This window comes from Sardina pilchardus, chromosome 12 (assembly GCF_963854185.1).
Source record: "Sardina pilchardus chromosome 12, fSarPil1.1, whole genome shotgun sequence".
Classification (NCBI taxonomy): domain Eukaryota; kingdom Metazoa; phylum Chordata; class Actinopteri; order Clupeiformes; family Clupeidae; genus Sardina; species Sardina pilchardus.
Genome location: NC_085005.1, coordinates 25405231 through 25428087, shown reverse-complemented (window position 1 = coordinate 25428087; position 22857 = coordinate 25405231). Strand labels below are relative to the sequence as shown.

The 22857-nt window shown below is 48.5% G+C and overlaps 1 protein-coding gene across 1 annotated transcript in view; it reads right to left on the bottom strand.

Moving 5' to 3' along the window:
* Nucleotides 1-308: 308 nt before the first annotated feature.
* extl3 (exostosin-like glycosyltransferase 3) overlaps nt 309-22857 on the bottom strand; it is a 37994-nt gene continuing 15445 nt past the window's right edge. The window contains exons 2-6 of the mRNA XM_062550532.1: nt 12434-15166; nt 11534-11661; nt 7214-7358; nt 3249-3377; nt 309-1247 (exon numbers count right to left, since the gene is read on the bottom strand). Of these exons, the coding sequence (XP_062406516.1) occupies nt 1038-1247; nt 3249-3377; nt 7214-7358; nt 11534-11661; nt 12434-14575 (2754 nt within the window). The 5' untranslated portion in view covers nt 14576-15166 and the 3' untranslated portion in view covers nt 309-1037. The remainder of the gene's footprint in view (nt 1248-3248; nt 3378-7213; nt 7359-11533; nt 11662-12433; nt 15167-22857) is intronic.

Genomic DNA, 22857 nt, shown 5'->3' with positions numbered 1-22857 from the left:
TGGAGGAGAAGAAATGAGATTCTGGCAGCGCCTTTCCACTTTCCCTCCTCTGTCCCCTCCACCTCCTCCTCCACCTCCTCCTCCACCTCCTCCTCCACCTCCTCCGTCCCTCCGTCCCCCCCTCCCCCTCCTCCACCTCCTTCAGCTTGTGCAGCTCTGGGTTAAGAATGCTAGAATGCTGTTGCCAAGAAGCATTCAAGATTCATCCCAGAAGTACACAGGACCACACCTCTGAAAAAACAGCCAGATGACCAGCCGGAACAAATTTGCTGAAAGTTGGGAGTACAGTGAATGCTGGGAAGAAGGGGGGTGGGGGTTCAGGGTCTGTAATTCTGTTACACACGCATACACATCGTTTTACACGAATAAACACCACAAACAAACAAAATTAATCGCCAAGTAAGATCCATCATCAGTGCTTTTTCATATACAAGTAGAATATATAAAATCATAACACAACCTTTAAAAAAAAAAAAAAAAAAAAGAAGTTAGTTACAATTCCAAGAGCGTCGGACATGGTCCATTTGTCCTTGCACTCGGGTTTTCTCCCATCATCCTTTGCTGCATCTCCCAGGGGAGGCCTGGCCGCTCCCCCCCGCCCTGCTCCGTAGGGTCGGGGGTCAACAGGTCAGTCTCAGTTGAAATGCTCAGTATTCTCTGCTAGCACGTCCGACAGCCTGTTTAGTGTACTGATATCAGCTTAGTTAAGCCAACAGAAAGTGATGCGGATGCAAAACTGTAGTGGTTGCCAATGGAAACACGCAGAAGCGGACATGATAAAGAAGGGGGGGGGGGGGGGAAAGGCAACAAAACAAAAATGAAAAACACAAATAAAGATATTTTTTTTCTCTTGGCAACAGTTTCTTTTCTTGTCCAATATTACAACTCCCATTATGAGCACAGAGTCTGAGAACATCGCTCACATATTCTCTCCTACATGTAGTCCAGTGTGCCCCTGCTCCTATGCTCCGTACCAAATTAAATACTCCATCTCCCATCATCCACTGCAGCAGAGTCCTCTGCAGTGTCCATGTGTGCTAGATGAACTTGAAGCACTTGGTCTTGTCGTGGGGCAGGCGCGTCTTGAAGAGCACCGAGTCCACGCGGAACTGCGTGTAGAGCAGGGGCATGTAGCCGTACACCTTCACGAAGAAGTTGATGCACTTGTGCCGCTCGTGGAAGTGCGAGTCGTCGTGCGAGAGCGCCTGGGGACAGCCGGGACAGCGGAACGTCCAGCGAGAGGTCACCTGAGGGGGAGGGGGGGGGGGGGGGGGGCGAGAGAACAAAGCAAGGACTGGTCATTTTCTGGAGCGTGCTTGTTATGACTTGTTTAAGACACTCACATTGCTTTAGCAACACTGCGGTAGTCATAGCTATGTAGATTTGTATGGGTTGAGAGAAAGCAGAGGAAAATGAGAGATGTGATGAGAGGGGGGTGGGGGTGAGGGATGGATGGATAGAGAGAAAGAGAGAGAGAGAGAGAGAGTAAAACTATAATGCTTTTCACTGCTAAACCTATTACATTTTTTTTAATACAAATGACATCTATTTCAAAACTGGTGGGGGGGGGGGAAATGACGACGAAGAAGAAAGAGTGGGGAGGAGAGCAAGAGAGTTGACGTGACAAATTATTATGTGGAAGCCACACATCTACAAAGACAATAAAAGACCTGATTTGCATTGCACTGTCATTTTGTTCTTTTCTTAATGACGAAAGTCTGTTTCTGTGTTCAAATTTCCATAAATGATCTGAGTATTTTTAGTCAAAAGAGAGGGGGGGAGAGAGGGAGAGAGAGAGAGAGAGAGAGAGAGAGAGAGAGAGAGAGAGAGAGAGAGAGAGAGAGAGAAGGAGAGAAAGAGAGAGAGAGAGATGTGATGCTGTTCACGGCAAAACCTATTAAACCATATTTGAATACAAATTCCATCTATTTCAAGTTTCATCATCTGTATTTCAAGCGCAATTGATTTCCTTTTCTCCACAATCCATATGGGACCACTCTCTCTCTCTCTGTGTGTGTGTGTGTGTGTGTGTGTGTGTGTGTGTGTGTGTGTGCGTGCGCGTGTGTGTGTGTGTGTGTACGTACATATTCATCTGTGTGTAGGCCATGTACGCATTAATCCTATTTATGGATTTCTAAGGGGAGGAGGGGCACACAGGGAGATGAGAAATGTTCATTGACTAATAGCACAAGATCTTGTTCATCATATTTCATTACGCGCACACACACACACACACACATGCCCACAGACACTCGTCTCCAACCACAGCTCAACACTGGGACATCAAAGCCAGACGGGCTTTACCTAAATCCTCCAGCATAATCCTCCTACATGAAGATAGTATTGTTGAATACACAAAAAAACACGGGGGTGGAACTGGGGGCGACATGGAAATTTCCGTTCGGATACCCACTGAGTGTGGAGGGTTGGGGGGGGGGGGGAAATTAGTCTGTATTGTGCGAAATACGTGGAATAAAAATGATAGTTTTGTGTCTGGTGATTACAATAAAACTCTGCCACGGGCAACATTTTTGTTTCTGGAGACAATGCGCAAATGGAATCAGTGTGTGGAGTGGGCAGAAGACAGGCTGCTGGGAACGAGCTTGCAAACTCGTGCATTATGCTCAGAGGTTAATCCGTCCAGCAGATGTGTCTAGTCAGAGCTATGTAAAATAAGGACATGTGTTTTGGATCTGTGTACCGGTGTGTGTGTGTGTGTGTGTGTGTGTGTGTGTGTGTGTGTGTGTGTGTGAAATGAGCACATGTGCTCTGTGTATCTCTCTTTATCTCTCTCTCTCTCTCTCTGTGTGTACGTGTGATAAATACACGTGCTTTGCGACTCATGAATCTCTGCCCTTTGCTGTGCATGTGTATGTGTTGGGCATAAATCTCCATGCCCTCTACCCTCTGTCTATCTGTGTGTGTGTGTGTGTGTGTGTGTGTGTGTGTGTCATAAACACATGTGCTTTGTGAATCTCTCTTTATTGGAGTGTGTGTTTATAGATAGGGCCGTGTCTGTGTGTGTGTGTGTGTGTGTGTGTCTGATAAATACACGTGCTCTGTGAATTATGAATCTCTCCCTCTTTCTGTGCATGTGTATATAATGAACATATGCCCCATGCACATCTCTCCGCCCTCTTTCTATCTCTCTCTGTGTGTGTGTGTGTGTGTGTGTGTGTGTGTGTGCTCTCTGGGGATGTGCAGATGTGCGCGCTCTCACGACTGGCTGGCTCAGTGCCCACACTGACCTTGATGGGGGGTTTCCGCGTGATGTGCGAGACCAGGAAGTTCATGGCGATGTCCTCGCAGTTGATGTACTCGTCCACCATGTCCCGGATGGCCTGGGGCATCACATACGAGTACAGGTAGGCATAGTACTGCAGAGAGAGAGAGAGAGGGGGAGAGAGGCACAGAGAGAGAGAGAGAGAGAGAGAGAGAGAGAGAGAAAGAGAGAAGGGGTGTGGAAAAGACTAGGTTATTGATCCACTCAGTATTAAAATCTATACAATATAACTGCACCCTTATAAACATACCAACACATTAGAGCATCCAATACAAACTCATGATTAAAAAAAAGAGGGGAGGGAGAAGGACAGGGAGAGAGAGATGGACAGAAGAAAAAGAGAGAATAACAGTAGGCCTATGAAAAAGGATGAGCAAGAGGACAAATATGGAGAGAAATAGGGAGTAAGACAGAAATGGAAAGAATAAGGGTGTAATGAAGGATAGAGAAAGAGAGAAAAGAAAGAGAGCAAGAAGAAGACAGATGGAAAAAGAGAGAGAGAGAGTGTAGGTTCAATGAAAGACAGATGGAGAGGGATGGATGGAGCAATAGTATGTGAGAGGGAGAGATAAGAGACAGGAGGCAGAAGGCACAGAAGAAGAGATAACCTGACAGATGGAGATTGGGATGAAAAAAAGGCACAAAAAGAGGGGCCATAAACACAGAGCAGCCATGCGGAGTGGGGCAAAAGAGACTGATCTCATAAAGTAGCCATGTGGAGTGGGGCAAAAGAGACTGATCTCATATAGTAGCCATGTAGAGTGGGGCAAGAGAGACTGATCTCATATAGTAGCCATGTGGAGTGGGGGGGGCGGGGGGGGGGTAGACCTATCTCGCAGCTCAACCCCACACAAGAATTCCAATTTGTCATGACTCGGGCGAGCGAGCGAGCGAGCGAGCGAGCGAAAGACAGAAAGAAAGAGAGAAACAGAAGGACAGAGAAAGAGAGAGGGAGTGCTAGAGGTAGGGAAGTCCCACTGGGTCCCAGCATGGCACAGGGCCTTCTTGCCGCACTGCAGTCAGTCAGTTCCAGGGCCTTGATCCCCCCCCCCCTCCCCCTCTCCCTCCTCCTCCTCCTGCTCCATCCACCTCCACCCCTGCGGCCCTCAGTGGAGTCCATCTGTCAGCCCATCAGCACCGGTGACTCTTGTCCCTGAGCCAGACTCAGTCTGTTAGAGCGCACACACCAAACCAAGCTACGCTATGCTACCTTCAGCTTTTCTTACAAGCCCTACAGCCACAATACACACACACGTGTTAGAGCGCACACACCAAACCAAGCTACGGTACGCTACATTACGCTACCTTCAGCTTTTCTTACAAGCCCTACAGCCACAATACACACACATGTGCACACATAAGCGTGCACACACAGGCGCACACACACACACACGTACGCACACGTATGCACACACACGTAACCTCCCTCCTGCTCGTGCAACACCCATCTTGTTTTCCGTAGTGGAGATGTTTACATAAAAATGTATCAAGGGTGTAATTTTAGGGAGATACTGCACCGTGCTGTAGGCTTGTAAAATGAAAACACATCAAGGGCACTCCAAGGAAATTTTTGTAAAACACGCTCTGCTTCCGAGAACTATGAAGAGACAAACAGCCATACTCTCCTGTGCCCGAAGCTGCCTTTACCCACGATGCAACTGGGACCTTACACTTGGACTTCCCACACAGGGCATTCGTTATCGCTTGTGTCGGACACGATCAGGGCTCGGCTGTACTACCATCGACATTCACAAAAGCGCTGTTTCACACCATTACCAGGTTGCCCGGGCAACAGCAGGGCGAGGGAGATATTCTATCAAGACACAGACATAAGAACAAAATAGGAGAGAAAAGGGACTTGAGGGTGGGGGGTGGGGGGTGTGTGGTGTGGTGTGGTGTGGGGGCGGGAGTGGAGGGAGGGGTGGGGGGTGAAAAAGAAAAACGTACGACAGCAACCCACAGAACATCCGACAGACTATCCCTCACCGAGGACAGCGAGAAAGCGAGTGGGTGGACGGACGGGAGAAAGGCTTTCTCGACAGGTGACGAGACGGATGGCGGTTTCCGCGGCAAGAAATGGGTGTTTTGACATCTGTGAACTTTTTCCGTGAGAATTGCAATTTTCCCGGCGTCGAGCCTCTCCAGCGCAATGACTCACCGCCTGGGCAGCCAGGTGCTGTGGCGTGCAGCTGTTCAGCAGACAGGTGGCAGATGTCCTCGGAGCGGACGGAGAAAGGATCTATATGGAATCTATAGGGAATGTTTTCCTTCACAGCAGGGACTACGGACGTCCGCCGAAAGCAACCGAAAACTCATGTCAATAATTAAGCAAATAAGTTGCGCATAAAAGTTTTTTTGTTTGGCACAAGGCGTTTTTGTCTGAAATGAAGACTGCACTGCACGTAATGAGCGTGTGTGGTTTTTATTGTAAACCGTGTTTCATGAATATGAATTTCACCACGTCAGGGGCGGACTCTTACGGTTGGCACTAAAGCATGCGGTGCGAATGCCAAAACACAGGCGCACTGTTCTGCAGGAGCTTAGAGTCCAGCTCAGTGGCCGGCCGGGGACCCGAGGCTTTGGGGTGGACACCAAACTCAAATCCCCGTGTACAGCCAGTTGGTAGCAGGAATGTGTGAATGAAGATCAAGGATTATCCACCACCACACACACACACACACACACACACTGCAATGCATGACTTTCACAGAGAGCGAACAACGAACGGGCTTCACAGGGCTAGCTTTTTACTTATTACTTATTCATTTCGCTGATGCTTTTATCCAAAACGACTTACAGATGTCATTTATTACGAGGGCCAGAGTCCCCAGAACAACTCTGGCTTAAGTGCTTGGCTCAAGGGCACAGTACTGGCGTCCCTCTTCTGAACCCTCCACTCGTCTGGCTGCTTGTCTGCTTTTATTAGGCTACCGGCTTCTACAGGTTCACTTCACAACATTGTGCCAACATTCTCTTTGGGGTAGACTCATCTTAAACCTACTGACCTAACGAGGAGACAGAGGGGTAGTGTGTGTGTGTGTGTGTGTGTGTGTGTGTGTGTGTGTGTGTGTGTGTGTGTGTGTGTGTGTGTGTGTGTGTTGGGTGTGGTGTGTGTCTGTGTGTGTGGGAGGGGGGGGGGGGGGCGGTGAGTAGTCGGGGCCTGCTTTGGCATCTAGTACAGCCTCTCAAAATTCTTTGACTTTGGGGTCGTAGGGTCCACCCACCCCACCGGACATCATTGGACTCCGTGGCTCTGTGGGCCCAGCCTGGCTCTGCCTTCCTACGCACTTCCGCTCAGTTTTCATTTCCCTTCAGTACGTTGTCTGGGTCTGTGGCAGAGGTGGAAAACTGCAGCTTCAGAGAGTAAAAGTCCAATCATGTGTTAGTTCTACCTGTGCACTCAACACAAGTGATCTCATCAATTAGCTGCTCTACCAGGCTAGAGTTACGCTCATTAGAATCAGCTGCTTTAACTGAACGGTTGGCACGGATATGTGGAGGGACTTGTGCTTTCTGAAGGGTTTTCTCGAGACAAAAATGTGCAGATCCAATCAGCGAACAGAGGGAGTAGCTGAGAACGATGACGTTAAGGTTGTGCGCTAGTTTGAGCATGTCACGTGACGTCACCACCAAACGTTAGCAATTGGTTGTGGCAGATCTGAGTGGCTCTGGGCAGATCCAATGGGTTTAAACATCAACAGAGTATCCGCAATCAAGGAAGTAATTCGCAATGTAAAGTGGCCAGACTCTCTGTACATTATGAATGTACGACAGTATGGTAGGGCCAAGGCTACTGCGGACCCAGCAGTCTCCTCATCGCAGGCCGGCCCGTAGTTTGAGAACCCTACTGACCTAACAAGACAGAGGGGTAGGGGTGGGGGTGAGGATTGTATTGTGGTGTGGTGTTCGAGGCGATGGCGTCTCGGGTACCTTGTGGAAGAAGGCGGCGCCGGTCAGGACCATGGACAGCTCGCAGGAGTAGTTGGAGTTGTAGAGCCAGGACTGGTGATTGACGTCCCAGGCGTGGAAGCGGCCAGGGAAACCCACAATACGATCCCTGGCCTCCCGCCATACCCTACGAGAGAGAGAGAGAGAAAAGAAATCTATTGATCATTTCATTTTATCTACTTTCATTTTCTAGTATTATTTAAGTTTTTGTTTTTTAAAGTTCACTGATTTCATTGTTTATAATATGCTTTTTTGAATTTGAATTTGAATTTGAGACTTGTTTATGACACACATTGCCTTAGCAACACTGCGGTAGTCATGGCCATGTAGATTTGTATGGGTTGAGAGAAAGCAGAGGAAAATGAGAGACCTGATGAGAGGGGGGTGGAGGTGAGGGATGGATGGATAGAGAGAGAGAGAGAGAGAGAGAGAGAGATGCAGACAAATGAACAGAGTGGGAAAGACGGGAAAAGATGGAGGGACATCGGAGGAAGGAAACGAGCATGAAGATAGAGAGACAGATTGCAAGAATTGGAAGAGAAAATTGACAGCATTTGGAAGAGAAAATGGGAGAGAGAATTAGAGCGAGAGAGGAGAGAAAGAGAGAGAGAGAGAGAGAGAGAGAGAGAGAGAGAGAGAAAGAGAGAGAGAGAGACAGAGAGAGTGAGAGAGAGAGAGAGAGGGACAGGGAGAGAGAGGGGGGAGGGAGAGAGACAGAGAGAGTGAGAGGGGAGAGAGACGCAGCGCATCATTCAGTGCAGTTGTTCCCTTGAGCATCCGCGAGGCTGATTGGTGATTGAGATTGCTTTAAGTGGCCTGTGAGTGCTCGCTGTGTGAGTGCCGGCTGCTCCTCAGAGCCCTGAGGTGTCTCTGCTCTGAGCAAACTGCACTAGAATCCATCACTTCACCAAGGAGTGGCTCAGGAGGATGCATTCATCTCACTCACTCATTCAACACACACACACACACACACACACACACACACTCAACAGAGAGACAGAGGGCTGAAAACACTAATAAATGCACCAACATGCTCAAGCCTGTTTGCAAGCGAAAGTAAAAGAGTATGGATGTGTGTACACACACACACACACACACACACACACACACACACACACACACACACACACACACACACACAGACAGAGCTGTAAAATGTGGAAGCAGGAACATATGGTCTAGCATCAAACAGAGGGGGGTTGTTAACCTGTGCTGCACTTATCAGGTGAGATGCCACACATTCCTTTCTCTCTCCCCGACTCAAGTGACCCCTACTGCCTCTTAAAGACCCCCACCTGCAAAGGTATGTTATAACTTCACATAGCTTCCCCTTCACCCTCTACACGCACACACACACACACACGTCGCTCTCTTTATCTCTCTCACTCACGCTCACACACACACACCGCTCTCTTTATCTCTCACTCACACACACACCTTTGAAACCCATCTCTATCGTCTCATCTTGTTTACACACACAACACACACACACAGGGCTTTCACACACTAAGTTGTAAACTCTCCACTGGGCTGCATTCCGAGCGATGCGATGTGATGCGATCCACCCCCCCCCCCCCCCCCCTCGAGACACTTGGGGATAATTTATGCCAAATGACCCCCCCCCCCCCCCCCTCCTGGTAGCAGTGAGCGGCGTGTCCAGACAGGCCCCCGGGGCAGATGGGATCAGACAGAGATAGTTCGCCCTGAGCGCAGGACAGTGTGTGTGTGTGTGTGTGTGTGTGTGTGTGTGTGTGTGTGTGTGTGTGTGTGTGTGTGTGTGTGTGTGTGTGTGTGTGTGTGTACACAGCGCCGGCGCTCGCATGCTAATTGCAGAACTCGCCAAAAAGTTTTTAAAAAAACAGGGACCGACTCCCACAGGCAGATGAAAGACACAAAATGCCATTTTTTTTTTTGGGGGGGGGGGTGGCTGGTAAATATTTACATTTACATTTACTTTTGAAAATACTTCCATTCCTGAGGATAGCTTGCGGTTTTCCTCCTAACCTGCTAGCCCTTGGGTGTTGGCCAAATCAAACCGGTGCGGGGCTGCGTCCGTGGCCGTGCCAAGCCGGACTCTTCCTGGACCACCTGAAAGAGCGGCCATGTTTGCTGAAGGATGTCCTCGCAGCACTCCAACACGGGTAATGCAACAGCAGGGTGCCAGGCCAGCTACTCGCACCGATTCTACATGACTCATTTTAACACGCTTTATACTCTCACTTCCTCTACGGAGGAGTACCATACATTGAAAACAATCTCCCTGAGCAAATACCACATTGCAGCACAGCCGCACGGACATTTAGAGCAGAGCTGAAAGTTCAATAAATCTGAAAGGCTACAGCTGAAACACTCTCACTCTGCCTGATGAAGGTCTAACGACCGAAAGCTTGCAACACTCAGTAAAGTTTTTCAAAATAAAAATTTGCACAAAGACTTGAAGTGTGCGGATTCTTCCTTAAAATATCAAGTTTACTCTTAATCCTGCACCTCACACGGATGAGCAGTGTTTTTTTACTTTACAGCTGAAACACTAAAATATCAAATACTCTAATTGTAAGTGTATCAAAATAAAACACTGTAATTTTGCATTTTGAAAATACTACTCCAACACAGATAGATCCCGTCCTTAATTATGATTGGCTGAATTGAGCTCAATCCCGTTGTAACATCCAACACAAACATACACCATGACCGCATTTTGCTCTTTATTACTGCACTTCCATAACTTGATACAAAATAAGCTTTGTCTCAACGTTGCTTGGCAACCATTCAGATAGAGGAAATATATCTATTGGCGGAAGAATGATTATTTATGAATAATTCGTTACATTTCTCGTTGCTGTGCCTTTATTTCATTAAATTTTGCCGGATATATGTAGCATCCGTTTTAGATAAGCAATAAGCCACCCGAGTTCATAGGTTACACTGATTTTAAAACAGCTAAAGGGGTTTTTAGCTGTTCTATAAAATCAGTGGAACCTAGGGCCTCTCGGGGCTTATTGCTTAAAAAACACTCTTTAAAGGGAGCATGAAATCACTCTGTAAACCATCATCATAATCCATTCCTTCATCACTACACTGACTACACTGATAAAGTTGGCGGTGTTTGAGCAGCAGCTTTTCACTGCCTACGAGACGAGACACGCCGTAAATCACCAACAGTCAACAGATCAACTATGCTGACCCGCCTGTCACATCTCATAGCCTACTACTGTATCAGATCTACTCAAGAAGTCACAACTGAACTTGGTCAAGTGGTACAAACTAACCATCGAACCTACTGAGAAGCACAGAATGTGGGCTTAAAGCAACCTAATGGAGTTCTACTAACCTTAAAATAAGGATTCAAACTCATGGTACACTGACCTATAATACAGAGAGTGAGGGCTCTCTGATCTTGTACATACAAAGCCAGAATGCTATTGCACTGTGTAATGCTGTTGATCAGGGAGGATCATGATTCATGACCCTTTTAGTTTTTTTTTATCAACGCCAATAAGCATATTTAGGATGATACCGTAATTTCCCAACTACTAGCCACGGCTTGTACATTGATTTTGCAAAAAATTCTTCAGCTATGAGGTTAATACATGGGGGCAGTTAATCATTAATATGGTTTTGTTTATTTTAACTTGCAAAAAACACTGTTCTGTGGCTTATACATAATGTGCTAATACCAAGGAAATGAGGCAACTTTTTGAGCAATGTTGAAAGTAACGGTTTCTATGTATACTGCTGATTTGAGGAACTGATGAGTTCAAAAGAAATTGATGCTTAAAGTTCTCTAGAAACCTGAGGTTGGTGTGAGAGATGGAGTGTATTGTGTGTGTGAGCAACCTACATGTTACTCATCTTAAACTGAATCATCTTCCTGAATCTGGGCAAATCACTAAGACAGCACCAGAGGCTATATCTATTGTTTTGCACTTTTATGATGTCATCACGTCACCAAAAGCATCCAAACTACAAAAAATACACACCTATAAAGTATTTTGGTACAAAATATGAAGCCATTTTCTTCAACCCAATAAAATACAAATTACAAAATACTATTTTGCATCACACTGTCCATCCCAGATGACACTGCTACTGTACATTATATGGTGTGAATATGGTGCATATTCAAGACATGGTTAGTGAACTGAACAGGACTTCATCATCAGCACAAAGAACCCATGTTTTAGTTGACGTGTTCGAACACCGAACTCATGTTTGGGTTTACAATTTATCAAATAAACGCTGATAAATACATACGTTACCACTACAACAGCTCTGCATTCTCCCAGCAAGCATTGCACTCACCTGAAGCCAAACATGATCTCGTCGTGACGGAGATGAGCATCGTCGTCAATGGACAAGATGGCTTCCGTTTCCACGGCATCCCATGGGAGGAAGCGGTTGTTCAGACTGTTCTTCTCCGTGCGCACCACCTGAAAGAGAGTGGGTGGGTGGGGTGAGGTGGGGTGAGTTAGTTTTAGGGGAGAGTTTCTGTCACAGCTCCTCAACATAGAACAAGCATATAATACTGCAATGAAAGAAATATGACAGCAAAGGTTCTCCCTTGCGGGCTGAAGGCCTAAAAACTCTAGAAGCTGGAAAAAAGCACCGCTGCTGCTGCTGCTCGGAAAAAAATGCAAGCACATAAAACAGCGGGGGAGGGAGACCAGTTACATGATGACTGAAATCTCTTATGAAGACAGCTTTAATTAATTATAGGATTTACATTCCACAGATGCTCCATGATTATTGAAATGTCATTCAAACTGGCATCTCTCTCCGACAATTCCGCAGCTTGCACAGAGGAAAGCAAACAGCAACATTATTAATATTTAACTATACACCTAGGGAACAATTGGCTAGGGACATGGGCTACTTTAGATGCGGGATGAGTCTTTTTAAAAAACCCAACCCTGCTGTGGGCATGGAAAGAAACTTCATTGTTTGCCTTTATCAATGTTAACAAGTGCAATGTTGGCTCACCGCCTTCTGAATAGAAATTGCTTCAAAAAAACATCTGCAGAGGCAAACAACGTAGGTGTTACAATGGCTCCTTTAAAGTGCTCGGACAAAATAACAGGTTGAAGTTTATGTGTAACGGGTGATTTGGGTCAGCCAGCAGGGCTCATAGACTTAACTGGCCCCTTGTGAGTCATAGTGCGAATTTAATGGCATAATGGGTCTGGCACTGGACGGCACACTCACCACAATAGGCAGCCCAATGTCCGGCCAGATAAGGTCATCCGAGGGCGGCTTGGGGGAGTTCCAGACGACAACGACTTTGTTGAGGTACGGGAGGCCGTTGAGCCTCTCCAGGGAGTTCATGAGGACCTCCTCCCGCTCGTAGGTGAGCATCACCACAGTGAACTGCTCGCGAGGGGTGTTCCCGCCGAGAGCGGCCTGGAACTCCCTCCCCGAGCCTCCGGAGCCGCCGCCGATGGGTCGGAAGCCGGTGCCGGAACCCAGGAACTTGGCCTCGGAGGGGAGCACGGGGTCAAAGGGCGTGTGGGGGAACAGGTGGAAGGGGCCCGGTGGCCGGTTCCAGGTGCGGTACACGTCGGACGCCGTGTAGGTAAAGTTCCTCAGGAAGCGCGGCGAGGCGTACGGGGGTTCCGTCTCCACCGGGCCCAGGTCCAAGTCGCCGTTGTCGGCCAGGTTGGCGTCGGTTCCGGCCAGCTTACCGGCCTTGTGCGGGATCTCCTGCGCCGGCTCTTCCCTGATTGGAGCTGCCGGGACCTGTATGCTCGTGCGAATACTGGCCAGGATGGTGCCGAAGACCGTCTCCGAGGTGGAGAAGTAGGTCTCCCACAGGAAGCGGCCTTGCCTCCTCATGGCCAACAGGTCGTTGTCTGACAAGCTGCGCAGCAGGAAGTGAAGCTCAGTGATGCGAGGCTTGGGCACAATGATGGTGGCCTCGCTCCATCGTATCAGATGATGATACGGCAACTTGGAGTGGTCTCCGAGCACGACGGGGATGGCGCCCACCTCGAGAGCCTCAAAGAGCCGCATGCCGCAGCCGGCTGAAGCTACCAGTTGCCCATCCCCTGGAGCTATGACCAGGGCAAACGTAGACACCTTCAACACCTCCAGCCTCTCTTCACGCTCTCCACACAAGGCCCATTCGGTTGGCAGGCTGGGCCTCGGCCGGTTCTTACACGTGAACTCTACAAGTACCTGGTCCAGGTGGCTGTCCTGGACCGCTTTCAAGGTGCCGATGATGCGGTCGTCGTAATCGGCAGGTGGGTCTCCCTCCATCTCCTCCTCGAAGGACTGCGGTGGGGCTTCTAGCAAGCTGCTCCTCAGCGACTCCACCTTCTCGCCTTGGAAGGTGAAGAGATACTTCCTCTTCACCGGAACCTGAGGGGGCACCTCCAGGAAGTTGGGCTCCGAGAGGGCGTGGACAAGCGGGGACACCACAAGGTCGAACCCTTCCCGATACTGTCGCTCCAAGAAGGTGGACTGCGCCACGGCTGCCCGCCCCGTGCTCACGTTATACAGAAAGTTCTGCGTGAGGGACTTTCTCGATAGGTGCACCAACAGGTGGTTATGGCCATCGGACCTCCAGTAAGGGAGCTCCCGAAGCTGCTTCTCCAGGTCGGCAGGAGCGGGGGGAGGGGAACCCGGCGTTTCTTGCAACTCCCCTACAAGCACCACATACAGGCAAGCGATGCTCGGGTTGTCCGTCACATAGATGTTGCTCTTGACCGAGGCTGCAAAAGCCTGCTTGACCAGCGGGTCGAGGTTCTCTGCCCAGGGATATGACCCTGTGTCGTAAACATAGACAGGGAACCCTGAGGTCATGGGGCACCGAGCGTAATCGAAACACGACCGCAGGCGACACGCCCGCGAGGACTTGGGAGGGGGAAGCCCGGGGTCATCTTTGTCCGGCACCAAGCGGACCGGCAGCGAGAGCTTGGGCTGGTTCTGGGCCATGAGCTCCTTGTAGGAGTGCTCCGTCTGGCTGATGACGTTCTTAAGCTGCAGCAGGTCCTGCTTGGCGCTGTCGATGCTCCGCTTGCAGGCCTCGATGCGCAGGTTGAGCCGGGCGATCTCGCCGTTCAGCTCCTGCCGCTTGGCCTCCAGCTGGAGGAGCTCCTCGCTGACCGACTCGCGGATGCGGCACAGGTCCTGCACGTGCTTGGCCTCGCACAGCTCGCCGCCGGGCCGCGGCCCGAAGATGCGCTTGTCCGGCCCGCCGGCCTCGTCGATGGTGGTGAGGTAGTAGTGGGCGATGAGCGGGAAGAAGACCAGGATGAAGAAGAGCATGAAGCTGAGCCAGGTGAGGCGGACGCGACGGAACACCCACGGCTGACCACCGTTGCCCGCCATTCCCCCGTTGCGCTGCATCGCCACGGCAGCAGCGGCTCACGATCGCACGAGGTCACTCTCCCTCGGACTGAGCACCAGCGTGATGAGGATCAGCGGCCATGCTGCGACCTTGTCCACATTGCGAAAGGTTAAAAGATTAAAGGTTACGCCTGCAGTGTAGGGCGGGAGGAAAAATAATAAATTAAATAAAACAAAAAAAAAGCAGAACCTCAGCTGCTTACTGCAGATTCTCCAATGCCTTTCCCAAGATGCATCTGGGTCGATCTCTCACAACTCTTTGTATTCCATAGAGCCATCAAAATGAAGGGAAATTTCATCTTCTTTCTGACTGGGTGAACATCACAGACATGTAACGGGTGCTGTATTTCTCCATGAGAGGGCCAGGCGCAGCCCAGGGCTACCCAAGAGGGGAGAACATTCCCTGGACAGAGGGAGCAGATGGTGAGGCCATTCTGGGTGTATGGAGGTCATGGTTGGCCTCCAGCTTGCTCTGACACATCGCTGACACTCAGCTTCCACTGCTCCCCATGACAGGAGGGGACCAACTGTGCAGATCGTTTTGTGGTCCACGGGGGTGTTCAAGACCAGATGCCTTCAGCCGCGCAGAATCTGTAACAGAGAGAAAAAAAAGAACTTGATCAAAAACGTGATAAACCTTTACTTATTCACAAAAAAAAAACATTCAGTATTCAAAATCTTGAAAGAACTTTGCAGTAGCCTACACGTCAAAGACCTCATGAACATGTTTGCGACCAAACAGTTGAACAAAACAGGAGGCCGAACACAGTAAGAAACAGCACAGTCTAATAAGCCGTGGGTTGTTTAAATGTGATGTTTAGCAGATAACCATGCGCCTAACAGTCAGCAAAAATGTTTCCAACATGAGCATGAGTCAGCGCTGTTGTGTTTTCCTGTAAACAAATAACACAGCTGTACAAAGTTATCAGATCTGACATGCCAACTCTGAAGGAAGCTCGACAAACAAGGAGCCTCTCTGGAATGCAAGGCGGCTTCACACAAACTAATAAAATAAGCCATTGCACTTAATTTCTTCTTATGGAAAACAGTATTCCAGAAGTACCAAAATAACCAACGGAAAAAGAGGACATGGAGCCAAGCTGATTACTGGTGGTGACTGGCATTCTTCACAAAGCACCTCAACAGCAGGAAGCTAGCTGCATATGCCTCATCAGATGGCAATCAACAATTAGCTATGGAATTGAGTGCCAATTTGAGGAGATGCTGATTAAAAGCTAAATGATGCAACTCCATTTTGCTTTTTTTTTTTGCCAAAGTGGTTTCCAAATTCATGGCCATGCTCATGGTGGAAGTAAATCATCATAACACTGCTAGTGTCGGAAAAACAGATCCCGGGCAACCCAAGGGGGTCCCTTCCCGCAGACTGTTGACCCAAATGATGGGAATAACGCCTCCCTACAGATCATTACACAGTCTATGCTGCTCATCTTGATTTTGGATTTTCAGACAAAACATATTATGCAATTTACCCATTTATTTGTTTTTTTCAAAGATCTCCACCAATATCAACAGAATCTCTGCAAACCTAAATCATCACGAAGCTACATTTACACAACCCTGAACCCTACACACGTCCATTAGATGGGTCAGATGAGGCTCTTGTTTTACTGTGATTTTCCAGGGATTTGTATTCCACAATGCGATAAGAGTGCTACAGCAGGAGAACAAATTGACAGCGAGGGTTGCCATGACATCCTCGGCTGCCCTGTAAGAGCGTGTGTTTGCACTTCCTCTGATAAGACTCCTTTTCTATTAAAAAGGAAAAGGGAAAAAAATGCCCTCAGCATAATCCAATTTCTATGGTCCTTTGAATGAGAGGGTAATAACACACAAAACAAGAAAAACACACACACACACACACACACACACACACACACACACACACTAAACCATAAATCCAAATGTTAACCAAGTATGTCCCCTCATTTTTTTTCAGGGAGGGTAAAAAGCCTAGCCGGAATATCCCTGCTGGCTGCATTTCTGTTCGGGTTTACGGTCCAGCCTATTCCCTAAAAGCCTGTATTTTTGCTGAGATTTGAGGAGATTTAACAAGCAGGGATGAGCACAAACATAAGCGCAAGATCAACACACACATAAGAGTCTGGGACACACACCGGCCAACACACAAGTAGAGATTCAAGGTAGGCACATACCCAGACACAAGCCACAGGCACACACGCATGCCAGCAGGAATGTGTCTCGCTCACGCACACACACACAAGCACATTGAGTGCTCCTTTCTCTTCCTGATGGAACAGCTCGCAATATGGCCATTGCACCTGTCTGCTTCGAGCTACGGCAGAAACAACACAGAGGCCATTACTTACGCTTCATGCATCACATCTGAGTGTGTACATGTGCATAGCCTCAGCACACACACAGACACACACACACACAGAGATACATGGGCACACACTCTCTATGTCCCAGAAGTGCTGCATAGCCACCACAGGTCAACTCACAAAAGTGCCACATAACACCAGGGACATCACTGGAGTGTGTGTCAAGTCACGCACTCACATCTACTCAAGAATGAGACCGGACGGACGGACACAGGCAGACAGACAGACAGAGACAGACAGAATGCAATAGACAAACAAACACACACACACGCTCACACACGAGACTTCAGTCAGTGAAATACATTATCCGGCGGTTTGTCAGTTCACTCAACAATATGCCTCTGGCTATATCAAATAGACATTACAGCGCCAGAACCCCACCCCATCCCCCCACCCCCATCCTCCACCTTCCATATGCCCAGCAGACCATCACAATATAATGTATATTTTCCGCCCAAGTGATTCATTCCACCACAACACAGGCTGCCCAGAGTTGGAATGATTGCCTTGGACCACACCTACATGTACAGCCTGCAACTCGTTCCCTTCTGATGCTTCCATTCATTACTGTGACATGAAAAGGGCTTTAAAGTCATTGTCAAAGTAAATAAATAATAATAATAAAAAAAAACAGGCAAGCGTAACAGCGAAGGATCTATTGGGTGAAGGCTTCTCTGTAGATCATCCTCGCTGCTGCCGTTTTGCTCTCAGTCACTCAGTACAGCATACAGGATTGCTCCTTATTAAAATGGTCACTGGAAAAGACTGCATCCCTAAGACTGCAAGAGCCAGAAGTACTGTATGATCCAGTCATAAGGCGAGAGAGCATCCACACCAACTGCATCAGCAATTCTGGATTTTTAAAAAATAGATTTCGATCGCAGCTTTATGAATTCACTGCATGGCGTCTGTAGTACCAGTGTGATTTCCTAATCTCGTGGTGAAAAGGGAAGAGAGTCCTGCTCTCTCTCTCCTGAGGCACATGCAGATGGGGAACTCTGGCAGCAGCGACTGCTCGGCTCCATCTTAGCCAGGCAGCTCTGGCTTCACGGAGACTCCTCTGGTCTGCACCCACTCAACTCCAGAGCGCTTGTTTAGAACTGCGGGGCCAATCGGTGAGTTGTTGTGGGGGGGATGCGTTTAGTCGTGGCAAAAGGAAATTGCTTTCATTTGAAAAAGTTCACACACAGAGGTAGACACAGTAGGATCCTTTTCCATCTGATGTGAAGTGGATGAAGGGAGGAAATATAGAGCTTGAGGCCCTTCTCTTTAGAGGTGTGTGTGTGTGTGTGTGTGTGAGTGTGTGTGTGTGTGTGTATTTCTTGAATTTCCCCTTTGGGATCAATAAAGTATCTATCTATCTATCTATCTATCTATCTATCTGTGTGTGTGTGTGTGTGTGTGTGTGTGTGTGTGTGTGTGTGTGTGTGTGTGTGTAAGGGGGTGTTACTCATTTGACTGGTTCTGTGGTTCCTAAAGCAGTTTGTTTAAATTCATTACAAAGAAAACCTGATTGGCCTTGATTGACTTGATTATCCACGACGCCAGCCACACAGACAAACAACATTGAGTGGAAGGTTTTCAGACCACACTGAGAGCTCTGATTATTTGTGGGAGGGATAGCGTAGCTCAAACCATGGCCACATTTTAGTGGTACTTAAACCCCCAGTCACACAAGCATGCACACACAAACACACACACGTTGAAAAGGCGAACAATGTTATGTTGGACTCTCCAGCTTCTTCTACTAATGAGGCGGTGTTGTGATGGTGAGAACTGTGCTAGCCTAATCCTCAGTCTACACATTCGCCCTAAGCAGAGGACCAAAGCTGTCCATCTCTGTGGGTGCAGCAGAACATATAGGCTATCCAAAGCGCCTCAGGGCCAGGCAAAACCCCCAGACACTTACCCAGAATCCTGGAGGGACTATCAGAGCCCTGTAATTACCCTCAATTCATCACAACACTGCAGCAACTCACACGAGAAGCAAAAAAAAAAATCTTTAGGGGGCAACGGACCAAACCCTGCAGCACGTTCACAAGCAGCCGAGTCCTGGCCCTGCCGCGCTGTTTGGTGACAGAATCGGCAACAAACAAACAGACCTTATTCCATTACCAAACATTTAAAAAAAGTGGTCATTTATTCCAAGAGGCAGAGAAGAGCGTCCCTTATAGGAGAATGACATTATGAGGCTGTTCTTCACAACACACATTTGGTTTTCTGCCACAGTGTGTTATATAAAGCTCCACAGGGGACAAAATGAACGGGGCTCCACTCCACCATCTGAGCCCTTCCCATATAAAGCAGGACACTGCAGTCAGAGCAGTGAACGCATTAAAACACACAGCCACCCTCCTTCTCCTCCTCCTCCCCCCCCCCCCCACCTCCTCCACCCGTATTAAATCTCCCTCCATTAAGGCTCGTCGTGTTAAGCCACTCCGCCGCTGATGTCGGGATGGCGCGGCGTCCCTCGAGTTGCTCGGGATCGTCCTTTGAGCTACGTCGTCGGGAGCGTTCGAGCAACAAGGCCCGGGCGACTGGTCTCCCGAGGTGGCGCGGGCCGCTCTGCTGAGGCGTGGGGCGATTCGATGACCTACATAAGCAGATTCACTTAGCACGTTGAGTAAACACAAAGTTAGCGAACACTGAAGAAATGGAAAAGTGTGCGCACGCGCGCGCGTGTGTGTGTGTGTGTGTGGTAGGGGGGGTAGGCTGGAAATGCAGCAGAAGTGAGCTTGACACTGAACAGCTAAATGGTACTAAAGCAAACAAGACCGGGCAAGCATCTACCAGCATACATACAAAGAGGAGCTTGCCCTAGTGTTGCACGCTATACGTACCGATACTAGAGAGGCATCAAGATGCCCTCAAGCCAAAAAAAAAAACCATAGGCTTTTCGAATTGATACTTTATTAAAATAATACTGTTCTGTGTCTGTGTGGACTGCTCTGGCTCTCCAGGCTCCTTGCTCACATCTAGGAAAGTGGGTGTGTCAAGCAGCCTGCTCTGAGTGAGTGCGCAGCAATCATCAAGACAAGTACTTGCAGTCAGTCCTCGGCTTGCGGATAAAATATAAAGGTCGACGTGAAATCTGGTACTATTTTGAACGTATCGCTGATAGAGAAGGCAAGCCAACAAGTACACTGAGGCCTGTCTGTAAAATATGATGTTTTCGGACTTTGCCGGGGTATTGTTTCAGCGTTGAGATATTTATGGCAGGTATTGTGTCAAAGTCATGATTTTGGTATCGTGGCGACACTAGCTGGCACCACTGTCCACTGAAGGGGTGGGTGGCAGTCAGTCACATGTGTCCTGCCAAAGACAAGGGTGCTGTAGTCTAAGCCTGGTTTAGCTTTCAGGGGGTAAGGGGTGATTGGGACAGCTGGGGAAGGGAGAGTATTGCCCACTTCCAAATAATAATAATACTGAGCAATACACTGAAATCAAATTTCAATTAGGCCTTCCAACGATCATAAAAACAATACAACTGACATACAACGGTCCTTTTGCTGTATTGTCATAGACCTACTATAGCACTGTGTTATCTAGCCCAATCCAGCTCCATTAACAATAACAGCTCCAGTGGCTCTGTTGATGACCTTGAGAGGCCCCATCTGCGGCTGATGGCAGTGAGGTGCGTACTAATGTCCAAGACTCTCGTCTGTCGTTGCCAAGGTCACAGGAGTGCAGGAGCGGCGACTTTCCAAGTTCACACCTGTGGTCCCAGCCAGGCTACAGGTCTGGCTCACGGAGCCTGGCATCGCCTTAGTAGAGTACAAAGACAAAGACAAAGACAACACACACACACCCACCCACCCACCCACCGACACTGCACCAGAACAATCAGCGTGATATCTGCCTCACCACGGCGACGGCGTACTGCTTCTACCTTATTGATAAGGAGACAAAGGGAGGGAGAAATGCTATGATGAACACAAGCATCTAGTCTGTTAAAGCAACACATTGTGGTTCTCATTTTGATTCTGCACTGATTTAAACTGGAATATGGAAAATGGAGTCTGACATTACGAGGTGCACCTGGAATGCCTGGCACTGCACTATGTAACACTGTTGTCATGAGCAGCAACATGACCCTTTTTGTTGGATTGATGAATTGGGTACCCCCTTAATGAGAAATGAATACATCCAGTATGATGGACATTCACCAAATGGGCTACATTACACCTCAATGGGCTACATTACACCTACAATTCAGTTAATCTTAATACTTGACTGAATAACAAAAACATAGCCTATTGACAATGTTTGATGTATTTTACACACCAAGTGCAAACCGATACCTCCAATGATAATCAAAATGAGTTTTCAGGTTTTTAACTAATTCACATACGGTATTCAAGCACCAAAATGGCATCATATTTCTAGCCCAATGGCCACTCAAAGCACTTCACATAGACATAGATAACAACAACCTTCCATAAAAGTCTACGGGCACTGGGGCCGTGATTACTCTTCAAACATCCCAGCACCAAAACAGCATCACTCAAACCTACAAAGCCCTCAGTGCTCAAACTAGACACAGTCCCACTCCACAAAGAGTAAGTGTTTATTTGTATAGTGCATTTTTCTAGCCCATTTGGCCACTTAAAAACGCTTTCACATACATAGATTACACTCCATATTAAGTCTATGGGCACTGTGACTGGGCAGTGATTACTCTCCTGCCATGAACACACACAACATGGCGCTCTTGAACAGGCTGGGCCCTGACTGACTCTCCAGAGGCACAGGTCAGCTGTCCTGTGCGGTTGCTCAATGGTGTTTTTAGCCCCCAACGGCACCTTCCAGGCAGCACAGCCTTAAAGGCACTACCTTTACCCTCATCCTAACCCTAACCCCCCCTCAACCCTCATCCTACCCCTAAACTGAGGGGAGTAGTGCCTTGAAGGCAGCGCTGCCTGGAAGGCACCACTGAGGGCAAATAATACCAAAGACCTGCGCACTCAGTTCCTCTGGGCACACTCTGGACAGTCAAATGTCAAATGTTGTGTGATTTCTCTTCACCATCTGTGCATACACCTGGTCAGATCAACATCAACAACAACAATAATAACAATAACAACAACAACAACAACAATAGTCCTAATCGGAAAGTTTAGAGCAGCAGCGTGCCTGGCAGCCTTTTCGCCGGTCCCGGGGCCGCTCGGCGATGGGAGATCTGAGCAGATTAGATTTACAGCTTTCCGTTGGCAGGGGTCAGTTTTAACTCGATTTGCTGGCGCGAGGAGGATTTATACGGGCCGGGCTATTAGCACGCCACTGCATGCCAACCAGCCGCCAGCCCCCGAGACATGCCGCCCGCGCCTCGCCTGTCAAGCAGACAACAGCCGAGCGGAGAGAGAGCAGGGGCGACGGCGGTTAAGCTGACGCACAACAATCAGCGGGGCAGTGCGAAACGGCAGTTAACACACAATAATGGGACAGCGACGGATAGCGGCTAGCGGCTATCGCAGAGCGCAGAGCGACGAGGCGGCAGGGGAGAGCAGCCAACCAGCACGCCCACAGCCAAACAGTAATCGATAGCCAAACACAAAGACCGTGGAGCAGCAGTCACACTGATGACCAACACATGAGTTTCACCACTGACCCTGCCCGGAGCATCAGCTACTTGAACAAAAACACACGACAAGACAGAGAACTGGACAAGAGAACAGAAAAAATAACACAGTGACGGCGAGCAACAACAATGCGCTATCTGGAACAGATCAGTTGGCACCATGTTAGTTCATTGTGTGCTGTCGTGTAACTGTTTGGCACCTTCCTTTTACTGTGTTTGGTCTTGCGTACACTTTATCAGATTAGGAATAAATGATGCACTTTCAAGTAATACACAGACACAGTGGAGTTGGAGCTGGAGCTGTAACCCCCCCCCCCCCCCCCCCCGCCCCACCGTTGCCA